A 23,676-nucleotide genomic window follows, 5' to 3' on the forward strand; every position below is an offset into this window, starting at 1 on the left:
AGTCCAGCCCTCATCTGTCCCTCTGCCATGGCCCAGGGAAGGAGTCAGCTGGTGATGACTCTTCCTACTTTGACCGTTCACCCCGGAAATCTGTACCGTGTCTCGGGCAACAGTCCTTCCCAAGACAGAAAACCGTCCTAAGGATGGCAGAGGGGACTTTATTCTGGGGGCACCAGGGGCCGGGACCCTCATGCACAAGCACAGTCAGGAATGAGGGGAAGGCTGCCTTCACGCTCGGCAAGGCCAAGGCCGTCCATACTCTCAGATCAGACTTTCTGGCCGAGCACGTCAGCCTGGTGCTGGTCACTGAACCGCCTGCCTCGGCGTCTCCAGGTACTGGACCCGGGAGGTCCGGGGACGACTGGGGGGCCAGGAGGGGACCCACACGGGGGACGCCGGGCCAGGAGCCGGTCTTACTCTTCCCGCAGGGCTCCCACACCTGAGATCACCCACCTGGGTCCATGAAGCCAGAGCAGTCGGGGTGAGGCGGACGGATGGAGGGATGCAGACCCCGCGAGCGGCCTGCGGAGAAGCGGTGTCTAGAGTCCCGTGGCCCAATGTGGCAGCCACCGGCCTTAATTCTATTTAAATAGAATTAAGAATCCACGCCTCGGCTGCATGAGCTAAGGTGCCCAGGAGGCGGTGGCTGCTTACAGACAGACGGTGTGCACGGAGCGTCTTTATTCCTGCAGACGGTCCTGGCGCTGGTCTGGAGACCTCATGCATCCCTTGGGTTGAACCGCCTTTGGGCCCCAGTTTCTCCTGCATCAGGAGCGTCCCCGAGGCTCCAGTTGCTCTTATGCCCAAGAGCCGGGGGCCAGGGGGTCGATGAGTGTTTCCACTTTGGTTCCACTCGCTTTCTGGACTGTTCTCGGCGGGGAGGGTGTGCAAAGGCGTTTTGATCCCAGAGAGCTGTGGGGTCAGGCCCTCTGGGGGCAGAGACGTGGCCGCTCCCTGACTGGGCAGCACCAAGGGGATGGGAAAGTCTCAGAGACAGCTGCCCCTGCTTCCTCACCTGCCAAGGCCCAGGTGAGTCCCCGGGTAGAGGAGGGGGAGTCGGGAATCTTCCCACCTCCCTGGGCCGATCTGCTTCTCTGAGCAGGAGCCTGGGGCCCCTTCTCCCTTCATCACCCGCTGGGTCATGGTCAACAGCAAGTTCCAGACAGGTGATCACCGCACCCCCCAGAGCTGCCCGTGGAGCATCTGGGGCTGGCCCTGCCCTGGAACCTCCACAGTCATGGCAGAGCTGCCTTAAGGAACTGAAGCCTTGGAACCCCCTGGATCGTCCTATTGACCCTGAAGGACTTGGGTTAAAGTTCAATCTGGAGTTTTAACTGGGATTGTACCGAAGAGAAATGACATCTCTGTAACACTGACTTTCCCAATTCATGAACATGACATATTTCTCCATTTACTGAGTTTTCTTTAACTCCTCTGTGTGAAATTTCACAGATCTTCTGTAAAGATCTTAGAGGTTTTTGGTTAGATTTATTCTTAGGCATTGGAGATATATATATATATTTTTTCTGTACGCGGGCCTCTCACTGCTGTGGCCTCTCCCGTTGCGGAGCACAGGCTCCGGACGCGCAGGCTCAGCGGCCATGGCTCACGGGCCCAGCCGCTCCGCGGCACGTGGGATCTTCCCAGACCGGGGCACGAACCCGCGTCCCCTGCATCGGCAGGCGGACTCTCAACCACTGCGCCACCAGGGAAGCCCAGGCATTGGATACTTTTCAGTGCTTATCAGAAAGTGTATCTTAAAAGTTCTTTCCTGTCTTTGCTGATAAATTTCTGTTCATGACAGGAGGGCAGTCCAGCTATTTACTTAACTTCAGACGATTCTATGCAAAACCTTTTCATGCTGACCAGCTTGGTCCTGCACAGTCTCGCGGGGCCCAGGGGCCATCGGAAATGTCCAGGGCAGTCCTCCGCTCGGGGAGAGATTCCCTCTGGCCATTAGGTGTCCAAGACACTCCTGTCACCTGCCCCATTCTTCAGACAGAATGAGTATTTTAGGAGCAGAGCAGGGATTTACTTGAGTCCATTTATTTTCCATAAGGTGGCGAGCAGAACAGATGGAAATGAAGACCGAGAACATCAATTACCATGAGGACAACGAAAGAACGGGGCCAAACTACAAAGCGACCAACCGACCAGCCAACCAACCACAGAGACCAAGGGACAGAATGGGAAGTCCAGCAGGCCAACCTCAGACACCTGATGTTAGGACTGATGGCGATTCCTGCGTCCTTACTGCCTAACTGTCCTTCCTCAGCTGACACTTGCAGGTGCAAACTCACTCGTGGCACAAACACACGATCACATTAGGAGCACCGGTTCTAGGGCCAGATCCAGCTAGATATTCCCACCAGGGCTTCAAGTACTTTCTTTCTTTAAAAATTTATTTATTTATCTATTTCTGGCTGCGTTGGGTCTTCGTTGCGGTGCGCGGGCTTCTCATCGCGGTGGTTTCTCTTTTTGTGGAGCATGGGCTCTAGGCGCACGGGCTTCGGTAGTTGTGGCACATGGGCTCAGTAGTTGTGGTGCACGGGCTTAGGTGCTCCGCAGCACGTGGGATCTTCCCGGACCGGGGCTCAAACCCGTGTCCCCTGCATTGGCAGGCGGATTCTTAACCACTGCGCCACAAGGCAAGTCCCCTCAAGTACTTTCTGGTTTGGTTACCTTCCTGGAAATTTTGGGGATGCTTTTCTTGGAGTCTACTCCTTAATGAGAATCCAGGAACCCCACTCTCCTCCCAGCTGGACAGGCTTGTTTGGCTGCCAGAAGCTGCCAGAAGCCCCGGCAGGGTACTCCCAGAAAAGGTCCATTTCCCTTCTTCTTTATGCCACAGACAGACCCTGGCATGTGTGAAATGCACATGGCCCCAGGACGGCTCTCTTACTTCTCTGGAAAAGTTTCTCCTATTTCACCCCATCTTCTCACAACAGAAAACTAGAGATGGAGGAAGTTGGGTGCTTTATGGTTTAAAGCACCCTACCTGGCTGCTTCCCGGGAAACGGGCTTTTGCTCCTGGGTGTGCAGGATTCAGGGAGAGTGTTTTCCAGGCAGAGGCCCCTGCAGGCGTCGCTGCCACGTGCTCCCTAGGGCAGGTTTGCCCAGTGCATCTCCTGAGCTCGGGAGCCTGACTCAGGAAGTCCCCTGCAGGGCCCTGGAGCCGGCATCAGGCATCAGCTGAAACACGTCTGAGTCAACGTGGAATGACTCAAGGCTTTGAAATATGTAAGCTGTATGTCTCACAAAACTGGGGGAAAATGATGCCGCTTTCCCTCCTGGAGGCTGTCGTCTGAGCCGGAAGCTCAGCCCCAGCGCGGCCCGGCCTCCCCGCCTCCCCAGGGCACGTTGCTGTGGGCCGTGAGCCCGCCGGCTCCCGGGCGGCATGGCTGGGAATAGGACCGCAGGGGACCCCACAGAAGGTGGCCAGGGACATTCCATGGTCTCCTCTGCCCCTAAATGGGACAGGGCTTGGAAGGGAAAGTGAGACAGCGTTTATCTGCTGCTCTGGAGGAGACAGGAAAACACCATGTTATCACCAAATGGCATTCATTAGGGGTCTTATTCTCTGAAAATCAGCCAGGTTCCCAGGCATTCTCAGTGAGAGAGGAAGACTCGGCACGGTAAGAATACGGTCTGTCTTGTCTTTGAAGCCCCTCAAAGGTGGCTTCCCTCTTTCTGGAAAGTTCCCAGCAGAACACCTGGTGTGGGAAGATGCTTGCTAACAGCTCTGTGTGGCGGAAATTACATCGACTACAAAGTCAGACACACGGGCTTCTATTCCCAGTTCTGCCACTTAATAATGGTGTAATTAATATGCTACTTAATTGCTCTGAGCTTCACTCCCCTCTTCCCTAAGACGAGCAGCTAATGCCTGTCTTGGAGAGGCGTCCTGAGGATTCCACGCGACGACGGTGTGTGTAGCACTGCAGGTTACTGAGAATGGGTGGTGGAATGTTAATTCAGAGGAGACGACGCAGATCCTGGCGCTGAATAGGAATCCGACAGCCGAGGGGCACCCCTCCTGGCCCGGCTAGTCCCGGGGCAGGTGATCATCTGAATGGAAATGGAATACAGGGCCAGGGACTCCTGCTTTCCACCCCCCGCTGACCTGTGTTGCATCTGGAAAACTAGTAACAGTGGGGAAGAGAAGGTTTGGAAAGTTGCCCTGCACCATCCTCTTAGAAACGATGCTCTCCTTCTCGTCGCCCCCCAGAGCTGTGCAGCAGCGGGGAGCCTCCAAGCCACTGGGATGCCCACTCCGGGGCAGCCGCCCCCTGTGAAGCCCAGGTCAGTGGACGCCGGCGATGCTGACCTGCCTACAGGGCCGGAGATGGAAGGCCCGCTTGAACCGGGTCACCCTCTGTCCTTGAGGCCCAGGGGCAGGTCGGTTGGGGAGGGCACAGATAATCCAAGTGACAGGGAGCCAACCTGCGCTGCCCTGCCTCACTCAGCCAATGGCTCTAATCTTCTCTCCCAGACTTTTTTCTAGAAGCTGCTTACAAGTAGCAAAGCAGAGACATTTGCAGGTCCGTCCCGTACTGGAAGGTACAGGGGGCAGTGATGCAGCCCTGAGGTGGGGAAACAGACACCCAGCCCTGAGCAAACGCAGCCCCAGCTCAGCTCTTACAGCCAGGCCCTTAGTACGCGCGGCGGGCGAAACGGGGAGAGAACAGAGCCCAGGTGGGTCTGGGGGGCTGGGCCTCGAGAGGTTTGGTTTCCAGTCTCTTCTAGATGACGTGCCGGGGGCCGGGGCCATGGTGGGGAGACGAGGACAATTCTGCCTACCCTGCAAGGCGGTTTGCTCAGGCATGCCCCTGTTCCCTGTGTCCAGACCACGGCCCGGCCCGCGGGCTGAGATTCTGCTTCGAGGAGCTGGCCTGGCTCAAGGCCTGCAGGCTCCGGAGCTGGGACGTTTGTCGTCGGGAGGATACGGTCCTTCGCTGAGCCTCTGCGCCCACTGTCCCCCACCTGTGCCCCTGGCACCGTGGGCCAGAGGCCCGCCTCAGAGGCCTACCTTGGGCTTGAAGGCGATGAGTTTCAGGATCATCTCCACCGTGAAGAGGCCGGTGAACAGCATGTTGAGAATGTTCATGGCGATTTTGAACAGGCAGCTCTGCCCGTAGTGCTGCAGGGGTGGGCGCCGTGCGTGAGCCGGGGCTCGCTGCTCCCGGCCACCCCCGCGGGGCCCCGCCGGTCCCTCCCGTCTCTGCCGGCACTGCCGGCGCGGCTGCGCAGAGGCTCGTGCTCCGGCCCTGACGGGAGACGGCCCTGCCGGCCTCCTGGTCCTCGGGGGGCTCCACCCAGCTCGGCCCACCGACGGTCATGGCCCCTTCAGGGTCCCCTGTGCTCCACTTCCCTCCCTCCATCTCATCGGCCCAGGATCCTGGGATCCTCCACCCTCGACAAGGGACGCTTGTGCTTCTCCAGCTGCCCCCCAACCCCCGCCCCCTTGGCCAGCGTGACGGTGACACGCCGCCCACGCGCCCACCGGCAGATGCCACGGCCGGCCCGCCGGACCGACCTGCATGGCCAGGCAGATGGTGTTCAGCAGGATGAGGACGAACATCAGGTACTCGAAGTAGGTGGAGTTGACCACGTACCACACCTTGTACTGGTGCTGGTTCTTGGGGATGTACCTCCGCAGGGGCCGGGCCTTCAGGGCGTACTCCACGCACTGCCGCTGCGTCGGGGAGACGGGGGTGAGAAACCCGGATGATGGCGGGGGTGGGTGGGGGCAGAGGAAGCTGCACACCCCAGGGGTGGGGTTCTCTGGGAGAGAGAGACATCATCTCTAGCTCTAGCTCGTTTATAGGTTGAGCTGCTACTTGGACGTGTTTTGATTTTCTATCCCTCCCTCAACGGGGGAGAGACCCTCTCTAGTTAGTCCCATCAGGACATAGTCAGGGGGCCCGTGTCCCCTCCTTTCCATCTCGGTGATGCCTGCTGTGCCCCGCAGATGCTCGGTGGCATCTGGTAAATACTGGCTGACTGACGGACAGTCTGTCTTCTCGCTGATGGTTTCCCAGCCACAGACTCTCCTGGGGGCCCGTCTCTCCTCAGTGTTCCTCTCCTGTCCTAAGTCCATCTTCCTTATCTGCCAGGGTCCGCAGACTAGAAGTCACAGCTCACGGCCAGGGGAATGGGATCCTGGGCCGACTACACTCTGGCCATCTCTGCACTGTGCCCGGAGCCCAGGTCAGGACCAGGGTCCCCCAGGCCCTTCTCTCACCCAGCCTCCAAGCCTGACCAGTGCTGTTCTCTCCACTTCTACTGTCACTTCTCGCCTACACTTGCTAATTGGCCTCCCTCTCTCCTGGCTTCCTTACAGTCCAAAGTCCAGGCCCAAGGTGTGGACATCGGAGCTGCAAGGGGTGCAGCGGGCCTGACGGGGGTGCTCCTTACCTAGCAGAGCTCGAGTCCCCTGCGGACGGGATGCATTTCCCGTGGACGCTTTCCGGCCTCCCGACCGCACACCCAGCCTGCCCTCCCGGCCGCGGAGCTCAGCCCAGGGCCAGCGTGGCCGCGTCCCTCCTGCTGGAGCCCTTCCCCCCCTCTGCGTGCACAGCCTCTCTGTTCTACAAGAAACCATGTAACAGTGGTTTCTAAGCCGTCCTCTCCCCGCCCCAAACCTCCACCCTCACCGTTCTGGTTTCTTTCCTCTATCAGTGGTGCCGCCCCACCCTGGGCACCTCCTGACTCATCGGCTTCTAGGTGTGGGCGAGAGGCTCTTTCACAAAACCCCCCAGGCCCGCCACCGAGTCTCCCTGAGGAGCTGTTAACAGACCCTGTTGGTTGAGCGCGGCTGCAAGCTGGATCTGCAGGGTCTGCGTCCCTTCTGCCCTTGGGCCTCCAGGAGACACTGGGCGGGGGGCCTGGGGCTCTCTCCCAACCACAGCCTCCCCCCGGGAACCAAGCTGCAGCCCTGCCCTCGGCGGCACCTGGTTCTTGTCCAGCTCGCAGTTCTTGTACTCCTGCTCCCCCTGCTCCTGGAAGGTGACAATGACGAAGCCCACGAAGATGTTCATCATAAAGAAGGCGATGATGATGATGTAGATGATGAAGAAGACGGAGATCTCCACGCGGTAGTTGTAAATGGGGCCCTTGTCCTCCGTGTGGGAGTCGATGGAGCGGTACAGCAGCCTGGGGGGACAGCCCACGGAGGGCGGTGGCGATGACACCGCTGCTCCGAGCGCCCCGGGGCCGGGGAGCCGGAGACAGCTCCAGGCTGAGAGTCGGGAGGCCTGCGTTCAAGCCCCAGCTCTGCCTCTTACTGGCTGTGTGACTTGGGCAAACCACTCAACCTCTCTGAGCCTCAGATTCCTTACCTGCAAAGTGGAGACAATAATTCCGGACTTTCCTACCGGGCAGGGTAGTTGACCTAACGTAGGTGAAGGTGTTTTGAAACTGGCAGGAGCTGTCTAACTGTGACCTGAGTCATGGCCATTGATTTCAAATGCTGGAGATATTGGTAAATATCGAAACAGCTTTGCTGCTTCTCTGGCAGAGACTTGGAGGGTTTACGGTGAACATAAAATAAATCTGAGAACGAGTATTAAGATAGAAACACTTGATCAAGAAAAACGCCCCAGGCTCACTCAGACCAGCAGCAAGGTCTGGTTCACGCTCAGGTGGCCTGTGTCTGCCGCCCAGCTGGGCCGCGGCTACGTGCCCGTCAGGCTGCTTCCTCTCCCGCCTCTGTTACTCCACACAGCACGTGGCTGTTCTCTAGGTAGCACAGATATTTTACCATTTAATAACGGTGCCTCTCACCTAAGGTCCCGTGCTGTCGTTGACTTAGAAATATCTAGAATTTCCTGACATTCAGATGATCATGTCACCGGAATACACACGGGGGTGTGAGGGAAGCAGGTGTCTGTACAGAGATACACGGAGCCCCTCCTGGACAGGCCTGGTAGAGGGGATGCAGCTTATGGGCCACCAGGGTGGTCCAGGCCTGGCCGCACTGCCTCTGCAGGGACTTTCCTCTGCAAATCAGACACAGCTCCCTCCAAGGAGACTGGGGCAGAGTCTAACCAGTGGGCACCTCCGCCATCTCTACCCACGTCCGTGCCTGCCGGGAACTTCAGTCCTACGGTGACCCAGGGGCCCCTCCACTCCCAGATGCCATGAGGGTGATGACAGACTTTACTGTGGCTCCGTCTAGGTTGGGGAGGGGAGCTAAAAGAAGCTCGTTTCGGGTTGAAGCTCTGAGATCCAGAAGAAGAAGAGTGGTGTTTGGGCGGCAACCACGGCCCGTGGGGAGCCGGAGAAGTATGGTTTCTGGGAAGGGTGTGGAGCGGCGGTTGACCCTGGCCCGGAGCTGCGTACTCACTCTGGCCACCCCTCAAAGGTGGAGACGGTGAACAGGGCCATCATGGCCGCCAGGACATTGTCAAAGTCGAACTTGCTGTTCTCCCAGCTGCGGGGCTGGATGATGGGGTGATCCACCTCCCCGTCTTTGTATGTGACGTAGTTCCCCCTGAGGAAGCGAGAAAGGGCTCGTCCTGGGGTCTCCCGTCTCCCCTCAGCCTACCCACCACTGCCTCCTGGCTGGGGGTGGGATGAAACTGGCTAAGCTTAAACCCAGAGCTCCAGCCGCTGGGAAGATGTCAGGGGTGGAACATTCAGGAACAGATGATCTTACGTGTTACGTCAATAGGACCAGACAACCCGTGGGTAAAAGTGCAGCCACCACTGCTGTCAGAGAAAGAACGGGCCACCCCTCCTCTCAGGACAAGTCACCAACCGCCTGGAGTCAACCAGCCTGACTGCCCCCCTGGCCGTACTCACTTGCATTCGGCCTCTGTCTGTTTGGAACTGTCCGAACAGGTGTAGAGCTTGCCCTGGAAGGCGGAAGAGCAAAGTGACTGGAGATGCTCCTTAATCGAGGGCCCAGTCAGAAACCCATTAGTGATGTCTCTGTAGCCAGCTCTGCGCTGGGGTCTCGGGACCAAAGTGTAAGGAGCAGAGCCCAGGCAGGAAGTCAGGACTCAGAGTGGTCGGTGCACAAACATGCCCTGGGCTGCAGGCACCCGACCGAAGGGAAGCCCAGACGGCGAAGCTGGGCCCACAGGGCAGGTCTGGTGAGGGAGGGGGGACGGGCCGGGCTAGGGAGTTCGGCGGTGGAAGTCAGGGCACGATGACACGGTGAGGGGAGAGCTTCAGGTGGAGAAGGGCAGAAAGAGAAGGGCTGAGGCAGAGAAGGGCAGGAACCAGGGACCCGGCCTCCCCGTCGCCGAGGGCCCGCCAGGAGCAGGGCGAGGACCCAGACAAACCGGGGCTCTGCAGTGACCTGGGGGGACTCGGTGCTGTGGTGACAGGGAGCCCCGTGGGCTTAGGTGGGTGACTCACACGGAGGGGTCTGGGGATAGCAGTCCCTCTGCTGTTCTCTACAAGGAAGGGCTGGGGCTGTGAGGGCCAGGTGGTGATGGAGGCACCTGTCTCCGCGCTGCTCTCCTCAGGCTGGGGGCTAGCCCTCCTCGGGTCTAGTCCTCCCCTGGTCTGGGAACTAGTTAGCTCTCCTTGGGTCTGGGAACTAGTCCTCCTCTGGTCTGGGAACTAGTTAGTCCTCCTCTGTTCTGGGAACCAGTCCTCCTCGGGTCTGGAAGCTGGGAGGGGCTGTGGGGAGGCCGCATCCATCCCCAGTGTGACCCAGCACCGTCCCCTCCGCGTCCCCTCTGCCAGCTCCCGTCCGGGTCCCAGCAGCTGGTGGGCGGGAAGGATGCAGGGCCACAGGTCCGGCCGAGACCCCACCTTGAAGAGCTGGACCCCGATGCAGGCGAACATGAACTGGAGCAGCGTGGTGACGATCACAATGTTCCCGATGGTGCGGATGGCCACGAACACGCACTGCACCACGTGCTGCGGGGGACAGAGGGGCGGGCCCGGGGCCGTGGCTGAGCCCCTTCGCCGCGAGCGGGGAACCAGACTCAAAGGGGCACAGCGAGCGTCCTCCTAGGTCACGGGGTGATGGAGCCTGGTGAAACCCGCGTCCCACTGGGCTCTAGGAGACCACGGGGACCAAAGCCCCGCTGACCTCCCACGTTCTGGGGGCAGCAATTCAGGGGTCTCATCACTACCTGGGGCTCAGGGTAGCGTGTGTGTCTCCTTTAGCAAAAGCTCTGCTGAGAAGCTGGGATTGTGAACGGGGGCCTCTGCTGTGGCTCCGTGTATCACGGACCCGGGATGGGAAGTGGGGCTGAGGTGCTGGCAGGAGGGTCCCGGCTCCGACCCGGGAGCCTGACGGTTGGCCCTGTCTCCCGCCTGCCCGTCACCTCACGTGGACCCCCAGGCTGAGGCTCCCGCCCAGGCCCGCCCAGCTCACCTTCAGCCCCTTGGCCCTGTTGATGGCCCTCAGGGGCCTCAGCACCCTCAGGACCCGCAAGATCTTCACCACGTTGATGGCACTGGACCTGGGAGAGAGGACGGGCGGGGGTGAGCCTCTCCTGCCCCTGGTCCGGCAGCAGTGGAGGGTGAGCCGCTTCCTGGCAGGAAGTCCCAGCCCAAATGGAGAAACTGGGGAGTCTGCTGGGGACTTTCTCGCCCCAGCACCATTTCCCATTCTCTTCTCCCACCGCAGGGACCCAGAGCTGGCCGGGGACTTTCTTGTTGGTGAGCAAATCATGGGAAAAGCATTTACCGTGAGCCACTAGCAGTATAACGTACTACTCGGGGGGTGTTTACTGTGCCGAGGACACGCAGAGCGAGGCAAAGCTCCGCCAGACCCCGGCCACTGAGGATACACTTCCTAACTTTGTTGGGCCCTCGCTTCTTCATCTGTAAGACGGGGCAGCGACCACCTCACGAGCTTGTTGCAAGGATTAAATGAGAAAACACACACGAACCATCTAGCAGCCTAACTGGCCCATGCTGTGATGCGAACACGTGGTGGCTTCTATTATCACGAACTTGAAGGAATACTGTACGAATGGGGGGACTTTGGGTGGAGGAGATACCTGGTGCTCACCTGCAAACCCAAGTCCCAGGCGGCTGCCCATCGCGCTCACTCTGTGCGCAGCACACCCAGGCCTAGAGGCAACGGCTCGGACACCGCAGACTCCGTGCACCTGGGACGCCAGCGCCCAGCCGACTCCCCTGGGAGCACAGGCCACTGCTGCCCTCCAGGGGCACGCAGGCCCCTCACCCCGGCGGGCTGGTGGGCTCTCTGAAGTGTCCCTCACCCTCACCCACTAGCCGCCTTTGGAGAGCCTATACCCTCCTTGGGACCTAAAACACGTGGTCCCGTCAGCAAGCGCTGACCTCATTCCTCCCGTGTCAGGACGCCGTCCGCTGAGAGTGGGACGGGGGAAAGTCCTACGTCTCTGGTTCACGACTCTCTGATCACAAGGAGCTCAAAGGGCTGCCCGATCCATCCCAGCATCTCAGGGACAATGGGAGGGATGGAAAGGCCAGACGGAGGGGGGAATTCTTGGCTCAAGGTTAAGAGTGATTTAGTGGCAGGGATGGGATTAGACCCACAGGCTCACAGGCAGACAGCCTGGGGTAGAATAACGATGATCCCAGCAAAAGGTCTCACTCTGAATGCCTCCACCTCCGCTCCTTCTAGGCCGACCACGGGGACAGCCTCGGGACGGAGCCCCAGACGCCTCTGCTCTGCCACTGGGGTGACCCGGGCCGAGTCCCAGGTCCTGACCTCAGTTTTTCTGTCTAGAAAACAGTGATAACATCGCTGGCCCTGCCTGCCTCATGGGTCCTATGAGGCTCAGAGAGGACTGTGTACGGAAAGTGCTTTGGAAGTTAAGTACAGGGTTAGCATTACCAGCTGGCAGAATTCAGGAGAAACTAGTAATGAGATTCTTTTAAACTTGAGCACGGTTCACAGCCTTGGTTGCAGGTGGAATTGTCCGGAGAGCGTTTAAAATCCCTCAGGCCCTGGCTGTAGCCCAGACCAATTAAATCAAAGCTTGGGGGGGGGAGGGGTCCAGGCAAAGGTCTTGTTTTAAAGTTGCTCCAGTGATTCCCCTGCACAGCCAGGAGTGAGGACCAGTCCCTCCTCCTTCTCCCTCCCTCATCAGGGGCTCTGACTGGAGACCGGAGAGGAAGGGGCGGGGGTCGTCAGGGCTGGCAGGCCTGGGCTGAGGGTGCCCGCGGAGCCGGGGGGAGGGCCCTGGAGACCTTCCTCTCTCGTAACTGGGCCGGGCCCACCTGCTGGGTGAGATCCGGACATGGAAACGGATCCTCGCTTGGGTCAATGCACCCCAAGGGTCCCACCACTGAGGACCCAGACACCAGAAGCCACAGCCGCTGCCGAGGGCCCGTCCCGCTCCCAGCCTAGTTCCGCCGTGGCCGCAGGCAGGCCTCCCCGCCACCAGCGGTCGTCTCCCCCCACCCCTGGCTCCCGGCTGTCCTCTCCGACACTGTCCTCCATCCACGCCTCCCTCGGGGGCCAGGGGGCCCCACTCACTGGATGCCGAAGGAGATGAGGGACACGCTGACCACCAGTAGGTCCAGGATGTTGAAGTAGTTCCGGCAGAAGGAGCCCTTGTGCAGGAAGGCCCCGTAGGCGGTCATCTGGGGGGACATGGGGAGGCGCGGCCTGAGCAGCCCCCTGGGCTCCGGAGACCCCTCACTCCACCCCTCCCCACACGGCATCTCCGGCCGGGCCCAGGTGAGGAGCAGGGGAGTGACGGGGGCTGGGGGGCAGGACAGGAGACACGGTGCCGGGTGCGGGAGCTTCTGCTGCAGCCCCTGAAGGCTCCCCGCCCAGGACTGTCAGCGGCCCTCGCGCCCCCGTACGCTCAGGTCCCCCACACCCCCGGCCACAAGCTCGCTCCACCGCAGGGCCCGCCTAGGACACGGTCCTCTGGGGGGGACCCCCGGTGGGGACCAGCCACCCTGGCTTCCCAGGACTTTCCTGGCTTAGTCCCAGGCAATCCCTCAGTCTCGGGCAGACCCTAACGCCCGAAGTTCTACCAAGGACGCTGGCAACCCGCATCTGTCCACTTCCCAGCCTCAGGCAGTGCTGATGACCCACGCCTAGTACTCTGAGCGCCATTCTACTGTCTGGTTCTGGAGCCGTGTGTTCAGAGGGGCCGTGGGCACCACAGTAAGAGCACAGCTCTGGAGCCAGGCCACCCTCTGCACTTTGAGTGCCCGGGGCAAGTTACTCAACTTCTCTGAGTCTCATCTGAGAAATGGGGCAACGACATCCTCTACCCTGGAGGGTGGTAAGCGCCCTCGGGAATTACATGCAAAGCCCTTAGGTCACTGTCCTGCAGACGGCAAGCTCCATGCCAGGCGAGCTTCTCTACAGAGAACTGGACTCGGCCGGAGAGCTAGGACTTGGATTCTGGGTCCCTCCTGTGATGGGGGAGGATGTTCAGTGCCCCCTCTGTAAAGTAGCATCCCCTTCCCTGCCGTTGTGAGATGCCTGCTGGAGAACCACGTGAAAGCCCCCTGGAGACTAAGAAGGGACCACGTCAGGGGTGATGACTGTCTCGGGTTTGCTGTCACCACCCCCCTCGGAGCTCAGCCTAGAGCCGCTGTTGAGGCCCCACAAACACCTGTCCGATTTCCTTGACGTGAGCTAAGGGCCAGTGGATTTCCAGGTGAAGGGCCGAAGGGTCACAGCCGTGAAGCGACAGCCAAAGGGGGAAATTTGGAGCTGACGGCTTAGAGCTTGGAAGCAGCTCCCTGGTCACCTGGGGCCCAATCTATCTCTTTGGAAACACAGCGTGCACAAGGCAGCCTGTCCGCGGAGCGATTCAAAAGCAAACACAGGGGAAATTGGCAAAAATAGCTCTTGGAACCTAATTTTTCCCACTTATCTCCTGCAGGAGGGGGTCACAGGGGACTCAGGCACCTGTGTCCTGCAGGAGCTTCCAGAAGTGGGTGGATTATGTGAAGGGTTGCAGGGAAATACAGTTGGAGATCTGTCCCAAAGGCCTGCCATCTGGAGGGGCTGTTTGCTGCTCTGTCTCTTAGTGGAGGTCTGGGCCCCCGAGTGCGGGCCCGGGTGCTTCCATGGTTTGTGTTACCTGAGAGGCCCTGTGCCCCGAAGGCTGGCGAGTGTGTGTGTGTGTGTGTGTGTGTGTGTTCAGGCTGTCCGCCCAGGCAGGGCCAGAGGAAGGGTGGCCATAGGAAAAAGGGCAGGTGGACGCTGGGAAAATGGGGCATTTATTTGAAAGTTCCCTGTGAGATCCAGGGAGTCAGGTACCCAGTGCAGGATCCCCCTTTTACCCTGTCTGCTGACTGCCACCCACCCCGCTTCTGCTCCTAAAGTCCTAACCTTTGCCCAGGAAGAGCCTCGCTGGGGAGAGGAAAGGGTTGAACGCTGGGCTGGGAGGGCAGGACGCCCCTCCGTCCAGCCAGCTCCGCTCCGGGCAGCAATGCTGCTCCTTGAACGCATCTTACCTTCTGCAATCTCTACTCGCGGGTTCTGGTCCCACCTCCCTCCTCCTCTAGGTGACAGCCCTTGGCAACATTCAGGCCAACTGTCCTGGTCCCACAAGGCTAAACGTGCCCAGGCCATTCCAACTGTCCCTGACACTGGACACCCCTCCTGCACGACGGTCACCTCCGCCGGGCAGGATGCAGGGCCCAAGGGCGGGGCAGAGGGACCCGGGGACCGGGTGCAGGCAGTGTCCTGGGGCCGGGCTCCACCTAGAGGCACAGTCAGGCAGCGTAGAAGCGGGAAGCAGAGGGAGAGGGTGGGCGGGAGAGAGGATCTCGCCAGCACCGTGCTTGTAAGGAGATGGCAGCCTTGGAGGAAAAGGAGCGCCGCTGAGGCCCACCCGGGAGCTGGGGGGAGGGTCTGAGACCGGGAAAGAGTGTGGCGTTTGTGTGCCTCCCTGAGTCTGGAGTCCAGGGAAGGGCGTCCACGCAGCCGGGCGGCCCCGGTTCCCTCTCCCCACCCCCGGGGTCAGAGAGAAAACCCGAGGAACACTCCTGGTTTCCTCTTGGTTAACGTCTGGTTAGCTGGAACCAGGGGTCTGGACAAAAAAAGAAGGCATGCGAAAGTGACCACTCAGGTTGTATGTGGATGTGACAGGCCGTCCTCGCCTGAAGGAGGCCGGGAGGGAGGGTCTGGGGCTGCCACACGTGCAGGGTGGGAGGAGCCCGGACCCTGGGGAGGCACCGAGTGGGGTGGCCATGATGAGGGTGACCCCCAGGCTCTGGGAGAGAACGGGAGTCACACACGCTCCCTCGACTTGGAACTCACCCCCGAAGCTCGGGTGGCCTGGGAAACTTGAAAACCCTAACAGAGTAGATGTAAGTACTATGTTAATTGTATATTAATAGAAATAACGAAATGAAGCTTAGGGCAAACGCCTGTCACCCGAGGCTGCTCAGACGTGGGCTCTACTGTGCTGGGGTCGCAGGGCTGGAGCAGGTCCGGGCCTGGGGGTCCAGCCCCTCAGCCCCGGGCTCTGGGTTCCACACTGAGCCCTGGAGGACATGGCTCCCTCCTCCAGGCCCGGGGCAAGGGGTGAGGCAGCAGAGCCTTGGGGGTAACCCAGGGCTCAGAGGTGTCTACAGGGTCTGTCCAAAGCCCTCGGTTGGGACACTGGCCTTGGCCCCGTGATTACCACCACACAGGCCTGTGCTGACAACAGGCCTCCCGAGGGCACAGGCAGGGTGACTCCTGGAGGCCCCTGAGCTTTCCCGCTTTTGTGGTTTGTATGGCATCTCCTCCGGGCAGGAGGAGGAAAGGACGGTTCCAGCCCGGGGCAGGCGTGGTTTCCAGAGGCGGTGGGGGGCGGGTGGTGCCCGGCCACCATCAGTCCGGCACTGTGCACAAGGTGAGGGGCACAGATTCCTCCAGTTTCAGACTTGAGAGTAAAAACGAGTGAAAGAAACAAGAGCAAAGGGGCAGAGCGCAGAGAGAGGAGGCTTTGCTGCACGCGTTACCTTGAGGATAATTTCTAACGTAAAGATACTAGTGAAGACATAGTCTGCGTTGCCTAGGATCTGAAAGATAAGCATAACCAGGTTAGTGGCTCCGAGTGGCCGGACAACAGAGCGTGTGTTAGCAGCACAGCAGTGACAGCCGGACAGGACAGGACAGGGCAGGAGCAGGGGGCATGCATTACCTTCAGAGCAATTTCAATGGTGAAAATGGTAGTGAAAACAATGTCAAAATAAAACAGAATCTGTAAAACAAAGAGACACAGGGTGGGGATGGGGCAGGGATGGGAGAAGCAGGACGGGAGGAGGGGTCACCAGCAGGAAGTCACCCAAAGCAGGGAGCCTTTCCGTGGGGAGACAGTGGAACGGGTTAGGGGACCAGAGGCACTGGCACAGCACTGGGTCCTGGAGTCCCCAGATCTGTGAGGGGAGCTTCCAGGGCCGACTCAGCTGGCCCTGGGTCTGGCTGGGTGCTTTTCTCATCAATTCAGTTTACTTACAAACCCAAATCAGACCGCTGGGACGCTTGTCAAAAGGACAGCGTGGGGTTTGCTTTTCACTGCATGAAATTGCAAAATGCTTAATTCGCATTGGCGTGACGAGCTAGTCTCTCACGTTCATGGGACCCTACGCCACTGCTGTGCCCCTCAGGGTGCGGAAGGGTGCACCCCAGGCTAGGGGCAGGCTCCGGGGTTCATGCCGTACTACGTCTCAGGTGATGGATCAGAGCGAGGGCCAGCGCCTTTCCCAGTAAGAAAGCTCTGGACCACGCAGGCGGCAGGACCACCGGCTGGCTTGGCAGGTGGTGGACTCCTCCCTTCGTGCCCACCTGGTTGGGATTTGATAAAGTTTCGAGGCTTCGAGATATGGCAGGTCTTACTCCGGCCTATGATGTAGGTCACCAGAGCCTGGGGTGGTCTCCAAGTTTAGTTTCGACTTTGCAGAGGGTCACTGAGGCCCTCCTATACGAGGCAGGCCTCATCAGAGCACCCGTCTGCCACTGCCCCCCGGCGGCCAGGACGGGCCAGTGTACCTTGGGGCAAGGTATAAACCGCTCAGTTCCAGGGAGGTGGACCCCCGGGGAACACCTGCGGGCCGTGGAGTCTGCTGTGGCCCGTCAGGCTGGCCTGAGGCGCTGGGTCCGTGGTCTCCTCCTGCGAACGGTCCTAAGACGGGTTTCCACCCAGCTCTCATCTCTTGAGGAATGTCTGCTGTGCCTCTGACCCTGAGATGTGGGCTGGGCTCTGAACGATGGGGTTGGGCAGCCACAGAAGCTGGGGGCCACGTGGCGGGGGCGGGGTGCAGGGGACAAGGTGCCTACGTGGTTCCTGAAGGAGGTGTGTTGGACGGGGTCCTCGGCAGCCAGGGAGACGCTGCTGAGCAGGATGAAGAAGAGGATCAGGTTGGTGAAGATGGAGTCGTTGACGATGCGATGGCACTGGAGGCGGAACCTGCAGGGGAGTGGGAGCGGCCGTCACACAGGGCCGGGGCCGCCGCTCCTTCAGCCCCGCGATGTCCCACTGCAGCAGAGCAATAGTGCCACCGCCCGCCACACCGTGTGCCCACCCACAGGGCCTCGGGCTTGCGCCTGAGACCTTTGGAAACCCCTACATTTCACATACTGCTGTGACATCACCCACCGGCTTTCATTTGGGGACGTCTTTCCCATCATTAAAAATAACGGCTTTGTAAGATCTGCTTCGTATGTTTATGTACAGGGAGCAACAGAGCCACCCAGAAGCGTGGGCGCCCAGACTCCGAGGGGACTTGCTCCCGTGGCAGTAAGTCAATCCCGCACCTCGGCACAATGACAAAGAACAACACATTTGACCCCCGAGCGCTCACGGGAGATCCTCGGACGCTGGGGGTGTCATTTATACTGTCTCATCTTGACAGTAGGAGGGGAGGAGGGTGTGATTATCATCTTCATTTTATAGATAAAAACCACTGACACCAGGAAGGACAGGCTTGCCCAGACACAGTGTGTGTGTGTGTGTGTGTGTGTGTGTGTGTGTGTGTGTGGCCAGGGCTTGAACCTGGCCGTCAGGCTTCTGCTCCTGGCGTGTGGTTGACTAAATGCTCTGAGAGACCTTACTGATGCAGAAGCACCAAATTCTGGAAAGGACAAGTTTTTTGAGACAATTCTGGTTTCACAAGGGTTAGGAAGGGTCTGCAGCGATCCTCCCCAAACAAACAAGCCAATCCACTGAGCTGGGGTCTGTGTGACATGCAGCCAGGATGGGCAGAGGCGCCTGACGAGGCCAGTGGCAGCACAGCTGTCAGGAAACTTCGAGCCAGTCGGAGGTGGGGCAGAGGGGCCCGGGACCCCTAGGCAGAGCCAATGCCCTCAAGGAGCATCTGGAAGAAAGCTTCCAAGTCCTCACTTAGGTCCATGGGAATCCTGCTGATTAAGATGAAGTATTGGGGTCACAATCAAAGATCATTAAACACTCAAGAACATAAGCCACTGAGATGGGAATCAAAGAAACTACAAATAATTGACTTACACGGCCCCTCCCCAAAGACTGTGTATATTGGAAACATCAGATACACATTATAGAACAGCTATATTTGAAATGTTTAATGGAATAAAGGACTTGACCACAAAGATGATGGATCAACAAGAAACTCAGACATAGACAGATGGAGCTGGAAAACCAAGCAAGACCTGGAACTGTCTGAAGTGAAAAGATATAAGCTGATGCGAAAACTGGTTTACACAGTAACATAGAGATGAAGAGAGAATTGAGAAATTGGAAGATACATCTGAAGAAATGAGCCAGAATTCCAACCGAGAGACTAGCAGATGAATGATATGAAGATGTGAATGTGTGGGCTGGGAAGGACAGAACGGGGAGGTATAACTTGTGTCTACTTGGACCAGCTGGAGAGAAGGAAGATGAGGCAGTTGTAAAGAGAGCACGCTTCAGCTTTCCAAGAAGTAGCTATTCTTCTCCTAGTCTTTAATGTCGTTCAAGAACTGACAAAAATATAAATCCATAGACTTAGAAACAGAACATATTCCAAGCAGGATAAATGGAAAGAAATCCATGGCGGTAAAAGTGCGCAACCCCAGAGACAGCAGATGATGTTAAAAGCCGCTGGAGACAAGGGGCAGATTCTGACTAAGGAACAATCGTAGGAATTCCGACTTCACAGTGGAATAACACATCCAACACGCTGAAGGCTAAAACCCGACAACCTGAAAGTGTGTACACAGCCAAACTACCTTTCAAGAACAAGAAATGCAAAGGATTACAGATAAACAGAGGCCAAGTGAATTTTCCATAAAAGAACTCCTGAGGAATGTACTTTAAGGAGGAAAGAAAATGATTGCCGAGGGATGGACTGAGATGCATAAAAAATGGTGAACAGATAAAAAAAAATAGTAAGTGGTATGTAAATCCAAACATACACTGTCTACACAGGAACTCACGTCTGACCTGTCGTGTGGGAAATAAAGGTCGGGACCAAAATACTCATCAGCCGTACCACGTAAGGTAGGAGGTCTGGGAGGAGCTCGAGCAGTCTATTTTAACTCCTATTTTGCAGGAGGTGGTTTAGGATCTTGTTCAACTTTAGGCTTTGTTGAGTTAAGTGTAATCACCGACAGAACAGAAGCAGAGTTTACACATTTCACAAAATGGAGAGAAAAGCAAACCCAGGTCTTCTGATTCAGAATCCAGGACTCTCTTCCCTAAATCCGTGCCTGTTTACACAAACTGCGGGGAGCTGGGAGAGTCCCAGCCCCACCCAGAGGCTGGAGGGCGCTGACACCTGCCGGGCTTGTGTCACAGAGAGAGCGAAGCCCCGTGCACACACCTGTTGCTCGGGCTGAAGATGAAGAAGGCGCTGGCTTCCGGCATGGGCACCGCCTTCTCCTTCAGGTGCAGCTCAGAGAGGGGGCGGGGACGGGGGCCCACGGGCATCTCAGGCTCCTCCTCCTCGTCTCCTGCAAGGAAACAGCACCGCTCTAAACAGCTCCACGGCTCCCGCTTATTTTTTATTTTATTTTATTTTATTTTGCGGTACGCGGGCCTCTCACTGCTGTGGCCTCTCCCGTTGCGGAGCACAGGCTCCGGACGCGCAGGCTCAGCGGCCATGGCTCACGGGCCCAGCCGCTCTGTGGCATGTGGGATCCTCCTGGACCAGGGCACGAACCCGCGTCCCCTGCATCGGCAGGCGGACTCTCAGCCACTGCGCCACCAGGGAAGCCCTCCAGCTTATTTTTACCACCGTGCGGCTTCCTTCCGGATGCCCTACAGACAGGAATCAGACATCATCCACATCTCTGGAAACCAAGGGGACCAGCCAAGACACCCAGCTCTCTCCCCGTGGGCACGGCTGGAGCTCATCTCTGCTACAGGAAGACTCCCCGGCAGCACACGAGAGGGGGCTGAGAGTAGGGTGACCAACTCAAAACCTGTCCTTGTTTTTATTTTTTTTATTTTAAAATTTTATTTATTTATTTTTGGCTGTGTTGGGTCTTCGTTGCTGCGCGCGGGCTTTTCTCTAGTTGCGGCAAGTGGGGGCCACTCTTCATCGCGGTGCGCGGGCCTCTCACTGTCGTGGCCTCTCTTGTTGCGGAGCACAGGCTCCAGACGCGCAGGCTCAGTAGTTGTGGCTCACGGGCCTAGTTGCTCTGCGGCATGTGGGATCTTCCCAGAGCAGGGCTCGAACCCGTGTCCCCTGCACTGGCAGGCAGATTCTCAACCACTGCGCCACCAGGGAAGCCCCCGTCCTTGTTTTTAAATGGAAGTTCCCACATCCCAGGAAACCCTCAGTCCCCTGCAAATCGGGGTGGTTGGTCATCCTAGTTGTCAGGCACTAGCGACAGGTGACCAGGTGAGACTGGGGCACTGCCAAGTGTCCTCACCCTTCTGGACTGCAGGCAGGGGAAAGGGCGTGGCTCAGTTGACCTGACACCCCGGCAAACAACCCCATCCTTGAATGTTCCAGGAGCTTAAAGTCAACATTCTCCCTGTTCCTGAAAATACAAGAAAACACTGTGCTGTAGGGGCAGTCGGGCCATAATCCTGCCGTAACAGGCCCTCCGTCCAAAGGTCTAGACGCTGACACCAGTTAGAGAAGCACTTTGTTCTCCAGGCCAGCGGCCACACTGAATGTGGACCACAGGCACACAAGCTCACTGGCCATGGAAGGAAACTGCATACCCTGTTCTTGTCCAAGGTACTTAAAAATGTTTAGAAGGGAATGGAAGTTAGGAGCCTGCCTTGATCCAAATCCTGGCTCTGTTTCGTTCTGGTTGTTTAAGTTAGTGTCTCTGTGCCTCAGTTTCCCCATCTGTGAGATGGGATAATAGCACGTATGTACCTCTGAATGGTGCTATTACAATCTCCACCCACGGTAGACACTCCAAGACCGTAAATTAGTGTCTAGCATCTTCCTCGGTCTGTCTGCTCTTCGCCTGTTATTTCCCGACAGACTTTCCACTCACATCAAACTATGCTCTAAACACTCACTGTAGTGGGTTGAATAGCATCCCCCCAAATCCATGCCCACCCGGAGCCACGGGATGTGACCTTATTTATTTCATTTTATTTTTAAAATATGGACCACTTCACGAATTTGCGTGTCATCCTTGTGCAGGGGCCATACTAATCTTCTCTGTATCGTTCAAATTTTTAGTATTTGTGCTGCCAAAGTGAGCACGTGACCTTATTTTGGAAAATGCACCTTTGCAGATGTCATTAGCTATGATGCTGTCACAGTGGACGAGGGTGGGCCCTCGTTCCGGGGACTGCTGTCCTCGTAAGGAGACACAGGGAAGAAGGACGGAGGCAGAGATGGGGCTGAGGCTGCAACAGCTGAGGAGCTCGAAGGGACTGCATTGGCCGGCAGAGTGGGGACTCTCCCCAGAGCCGCTGGAGGGAGCTCGGCCCTGCTGGCATCTCGCTGTCTGGCTTCCAGGCTCCAGAACCGTGAGAGGATGAAGTTCTGCTGTTGAAGCCCGTGTCCGGGGGCTCCATGAAGGTGGCTCAGCTCTCTCCCTGCTTGACCTGCCCATCAGCCCCTCCGCAGAGCTGTGGGCACTCCCGGCTCAGACAGCACCTTCACCTGGCCTTCCTGAGTCCCTGTGCCCAGGAAGGACCTTCCTGTGAGTCCCAGCAGCACCTCCGGCCTCCCACACCCACCTGGCACTTGGGACAAAAACGCCTCGGATGCGTGGCTTTAAATGTACCTGGTTCTATCTCTTCATGTGCTGAAAGCCCTGCAGAGAGAAACCCCCTGGCACGGGGAAGCCTCATTTCCTGGGGATGATTTAACAACACTGGCTTTATGAGGAAGGGGACTGTGCAGAAGGTCCGGGGGAGAGATGGCTGTGGGCGGTGGACCTCGTGGACCAGCCACAGGTCTGTGCTCCCTCCCGGTTACCACGAAGCCAGGTAGGGCGGAGCAAAAGAGCCTGGCACAGACAGCGGTTCTTTATCAAGCAGGAGGCAACCGAGGACCCAAGGCTTCTCTGGAGGACCAGCAGATCACAGGCACAGATCAGATTCCCTCCCGCAAGTAATTAGAGCTGACTGGCAGGCAATGAATACTTTCAGCAGAAGAGTGGCACACAATGGAAGCTGGTGTCCAGGAGGGGCTTGAAGCTTCCTAACTAACCTTGGCAAGGTCTCCTATTAAAGCAAAATCAGTGAAGCCAGAGTGGCTTACATCATGGCATCTCTACGTGGGATTTACCTGGAGGATCTCAGGTCCCGCCTGGCTCTGTCCTCTTTCCAGTTTTGCTCTAAATGACCCAACACTTTCTTATTCAGGAATATCTGAGAACAGGTAATTGAGTGCTTATTTAATCACCTGTGTTTATAGAAAAACACGTTCGCCAGGTCTGTGTGCCTCTAAGGTCCTCGTGGAGAATCGTGTGTACTCTTTTGTCCTGCGAGCAACGTTTAAGAGGAAGCTACTGCGGAAGGACAAACCGAACTTGTAAAGGGGCAGAAGGTTGCCAGCACACGATGCTTTGCACGTACGACGCATGAGGAGAGAGGTGACGGATTAGGGGAAGTCAGGTAGAGCTCCTTCTGGGGTGGGCAGCCAACCGCCCAGACGCCCGATGCCCGTGGAACGCCTCGGTGCTGTTTTCTCATCGCAGCTCTCACAGCGCTCACAGAAGCGGGGACAGCAAAGCCCGGCCGCTTTTCAGATGGCGCTTCCAGAACTCAGCAGGAGAAACGTGGCGGGCAGAGCTAAATGCCCACCCTCGGGCCTGGCCGCCCGGGGCCCCATGCTCACCGCTGTGATTCTGCTCATGGCCGGTTCAAGGCAAAATACTGTTTCTGACACCTCGGGCCCACAGCGCACTGGACGCAAAGCCATGGCCTTGCCGTTAAGGAGCATCCGGGCCTCCGTGTAGCCCCAGAGTCCGGCCGCCCTAAAAGGCCAACCTGCAGAGCAAGGCTGGGACGCACTCCCCGCGCCGTTACCTTCTCTTAACTGGCTCAACTCGGCCCTCAGAGCCACCCTTCGCCCTCCCGCCTCTCCAGCTTCTCTGTCCAGCCGGCCCTGCCTCCGAACACCCCCAACGGCCGCCCCCTCTACGTGTCCAGCTGGTCCCCTGCCCGGCTGCCATCATCCTGGCTGGACTGCTGCATGAGTATCCCCACTGCCCCGTCCCACTCTGTTTTTACACCACAGCCGGAGCAAGTCTTTTGCAAGGTAAGTCAGACGTGCGCTGAGAAGCTCCTGTGGTCCCCCCGCATCAGCCGGGACCCATCCCTCTGCGCGGCCTTGGGGGCCGTCCCCCTGCCCCTGCCCCGCCCCCGCCCT

The 23,676-nt window shown here is 58.2% G+C and overlaps 1 protein-coding gene and 1 non-coding gene across 3 annotated transcripts in view; both read right to left on the reverse strand.

The window, feature by feature from the left end:
* CACNA1C (calcium voltage-gated channel subunit alpha1 C) overlaps positions 1–23,676 on the reverse strand; it is a 420,733-nt gene that overhangs the window by 54,663 nt on the left and 342,394 nt on the right. Inside the window, exons 18-28 of one of the 2 annotated variants that reach the window (XM_024733016.1) lie at positions 19,705–19,831; positions 17,204–17,333; positions 15,886–15,945; positions 12,440–12,546; positions 10,340–10,427; positions 9,769–9,876; positions 8,806–8,858; positions 8,348–8,494; positions 6,954–7,155; positions 5,537–5,695; positions 5,030–5,140 (exon numbers count right to left, since the gene is read on the reverse strand). In XM_024733016.1, coding sequence (XP_024588784.1) covers positions 5,030–5,140; positions 5,537–5,695; positions 6,954–7,155; positions 8,348–8,494; positions 8,806–8,858; positions 9,769–9,876; positions 10,340–10,427; positions 12,440–12,546; positions 15,886–15,945; positions 17,204–17,333; positions 19,705–19,831 — 1,292 coding nt within the window. Of the gene's footprint in view, positions 1–5,029; positions 5,141–5,536; positions 5,696–6,953; positions 7,156–8,347; positions 8,495–8,805; positions 8,859–9,768; positions 9,877–10,339; positions 10,428–12,439; positions 12,547–15,885; positions 15,946–16,067; positions 16,128–17,203; positions 17,334–19,704; positions 19,832–23,676 lie in introns of both variants that reach the window. The other variant, XM_024733015.1, reaches the window with a different exon arrangement.
* On the reverse strand, positions 21,448–21,555 carry LOC112391963 (U6 spliceosomal RNA). The gene has a single exon (XR_003001596.1). It is a non-coding gene; the product is annotated as a U6 spliceosomal RNA (small nuclear RNA).

Source organism: Neophocaena asiaeorientalis, unplaced genomic scaffold, assembly GCF_003031525.2.
Source record: "Neophocaena asiaeorientalis asiaeorientalis breed wild unplaced genomic scaffold, Neophocaena_asiaeorientalis_V1.1 scaffold150, whole genome shotgun sequence".
Taxonomy (NCBI): Eukaryota; Metazoa; Chordata; class Mammalia; order Artiodactyla; family Phocoenidae; genus Neophocaena; species Neophocaena asiaeorientalis.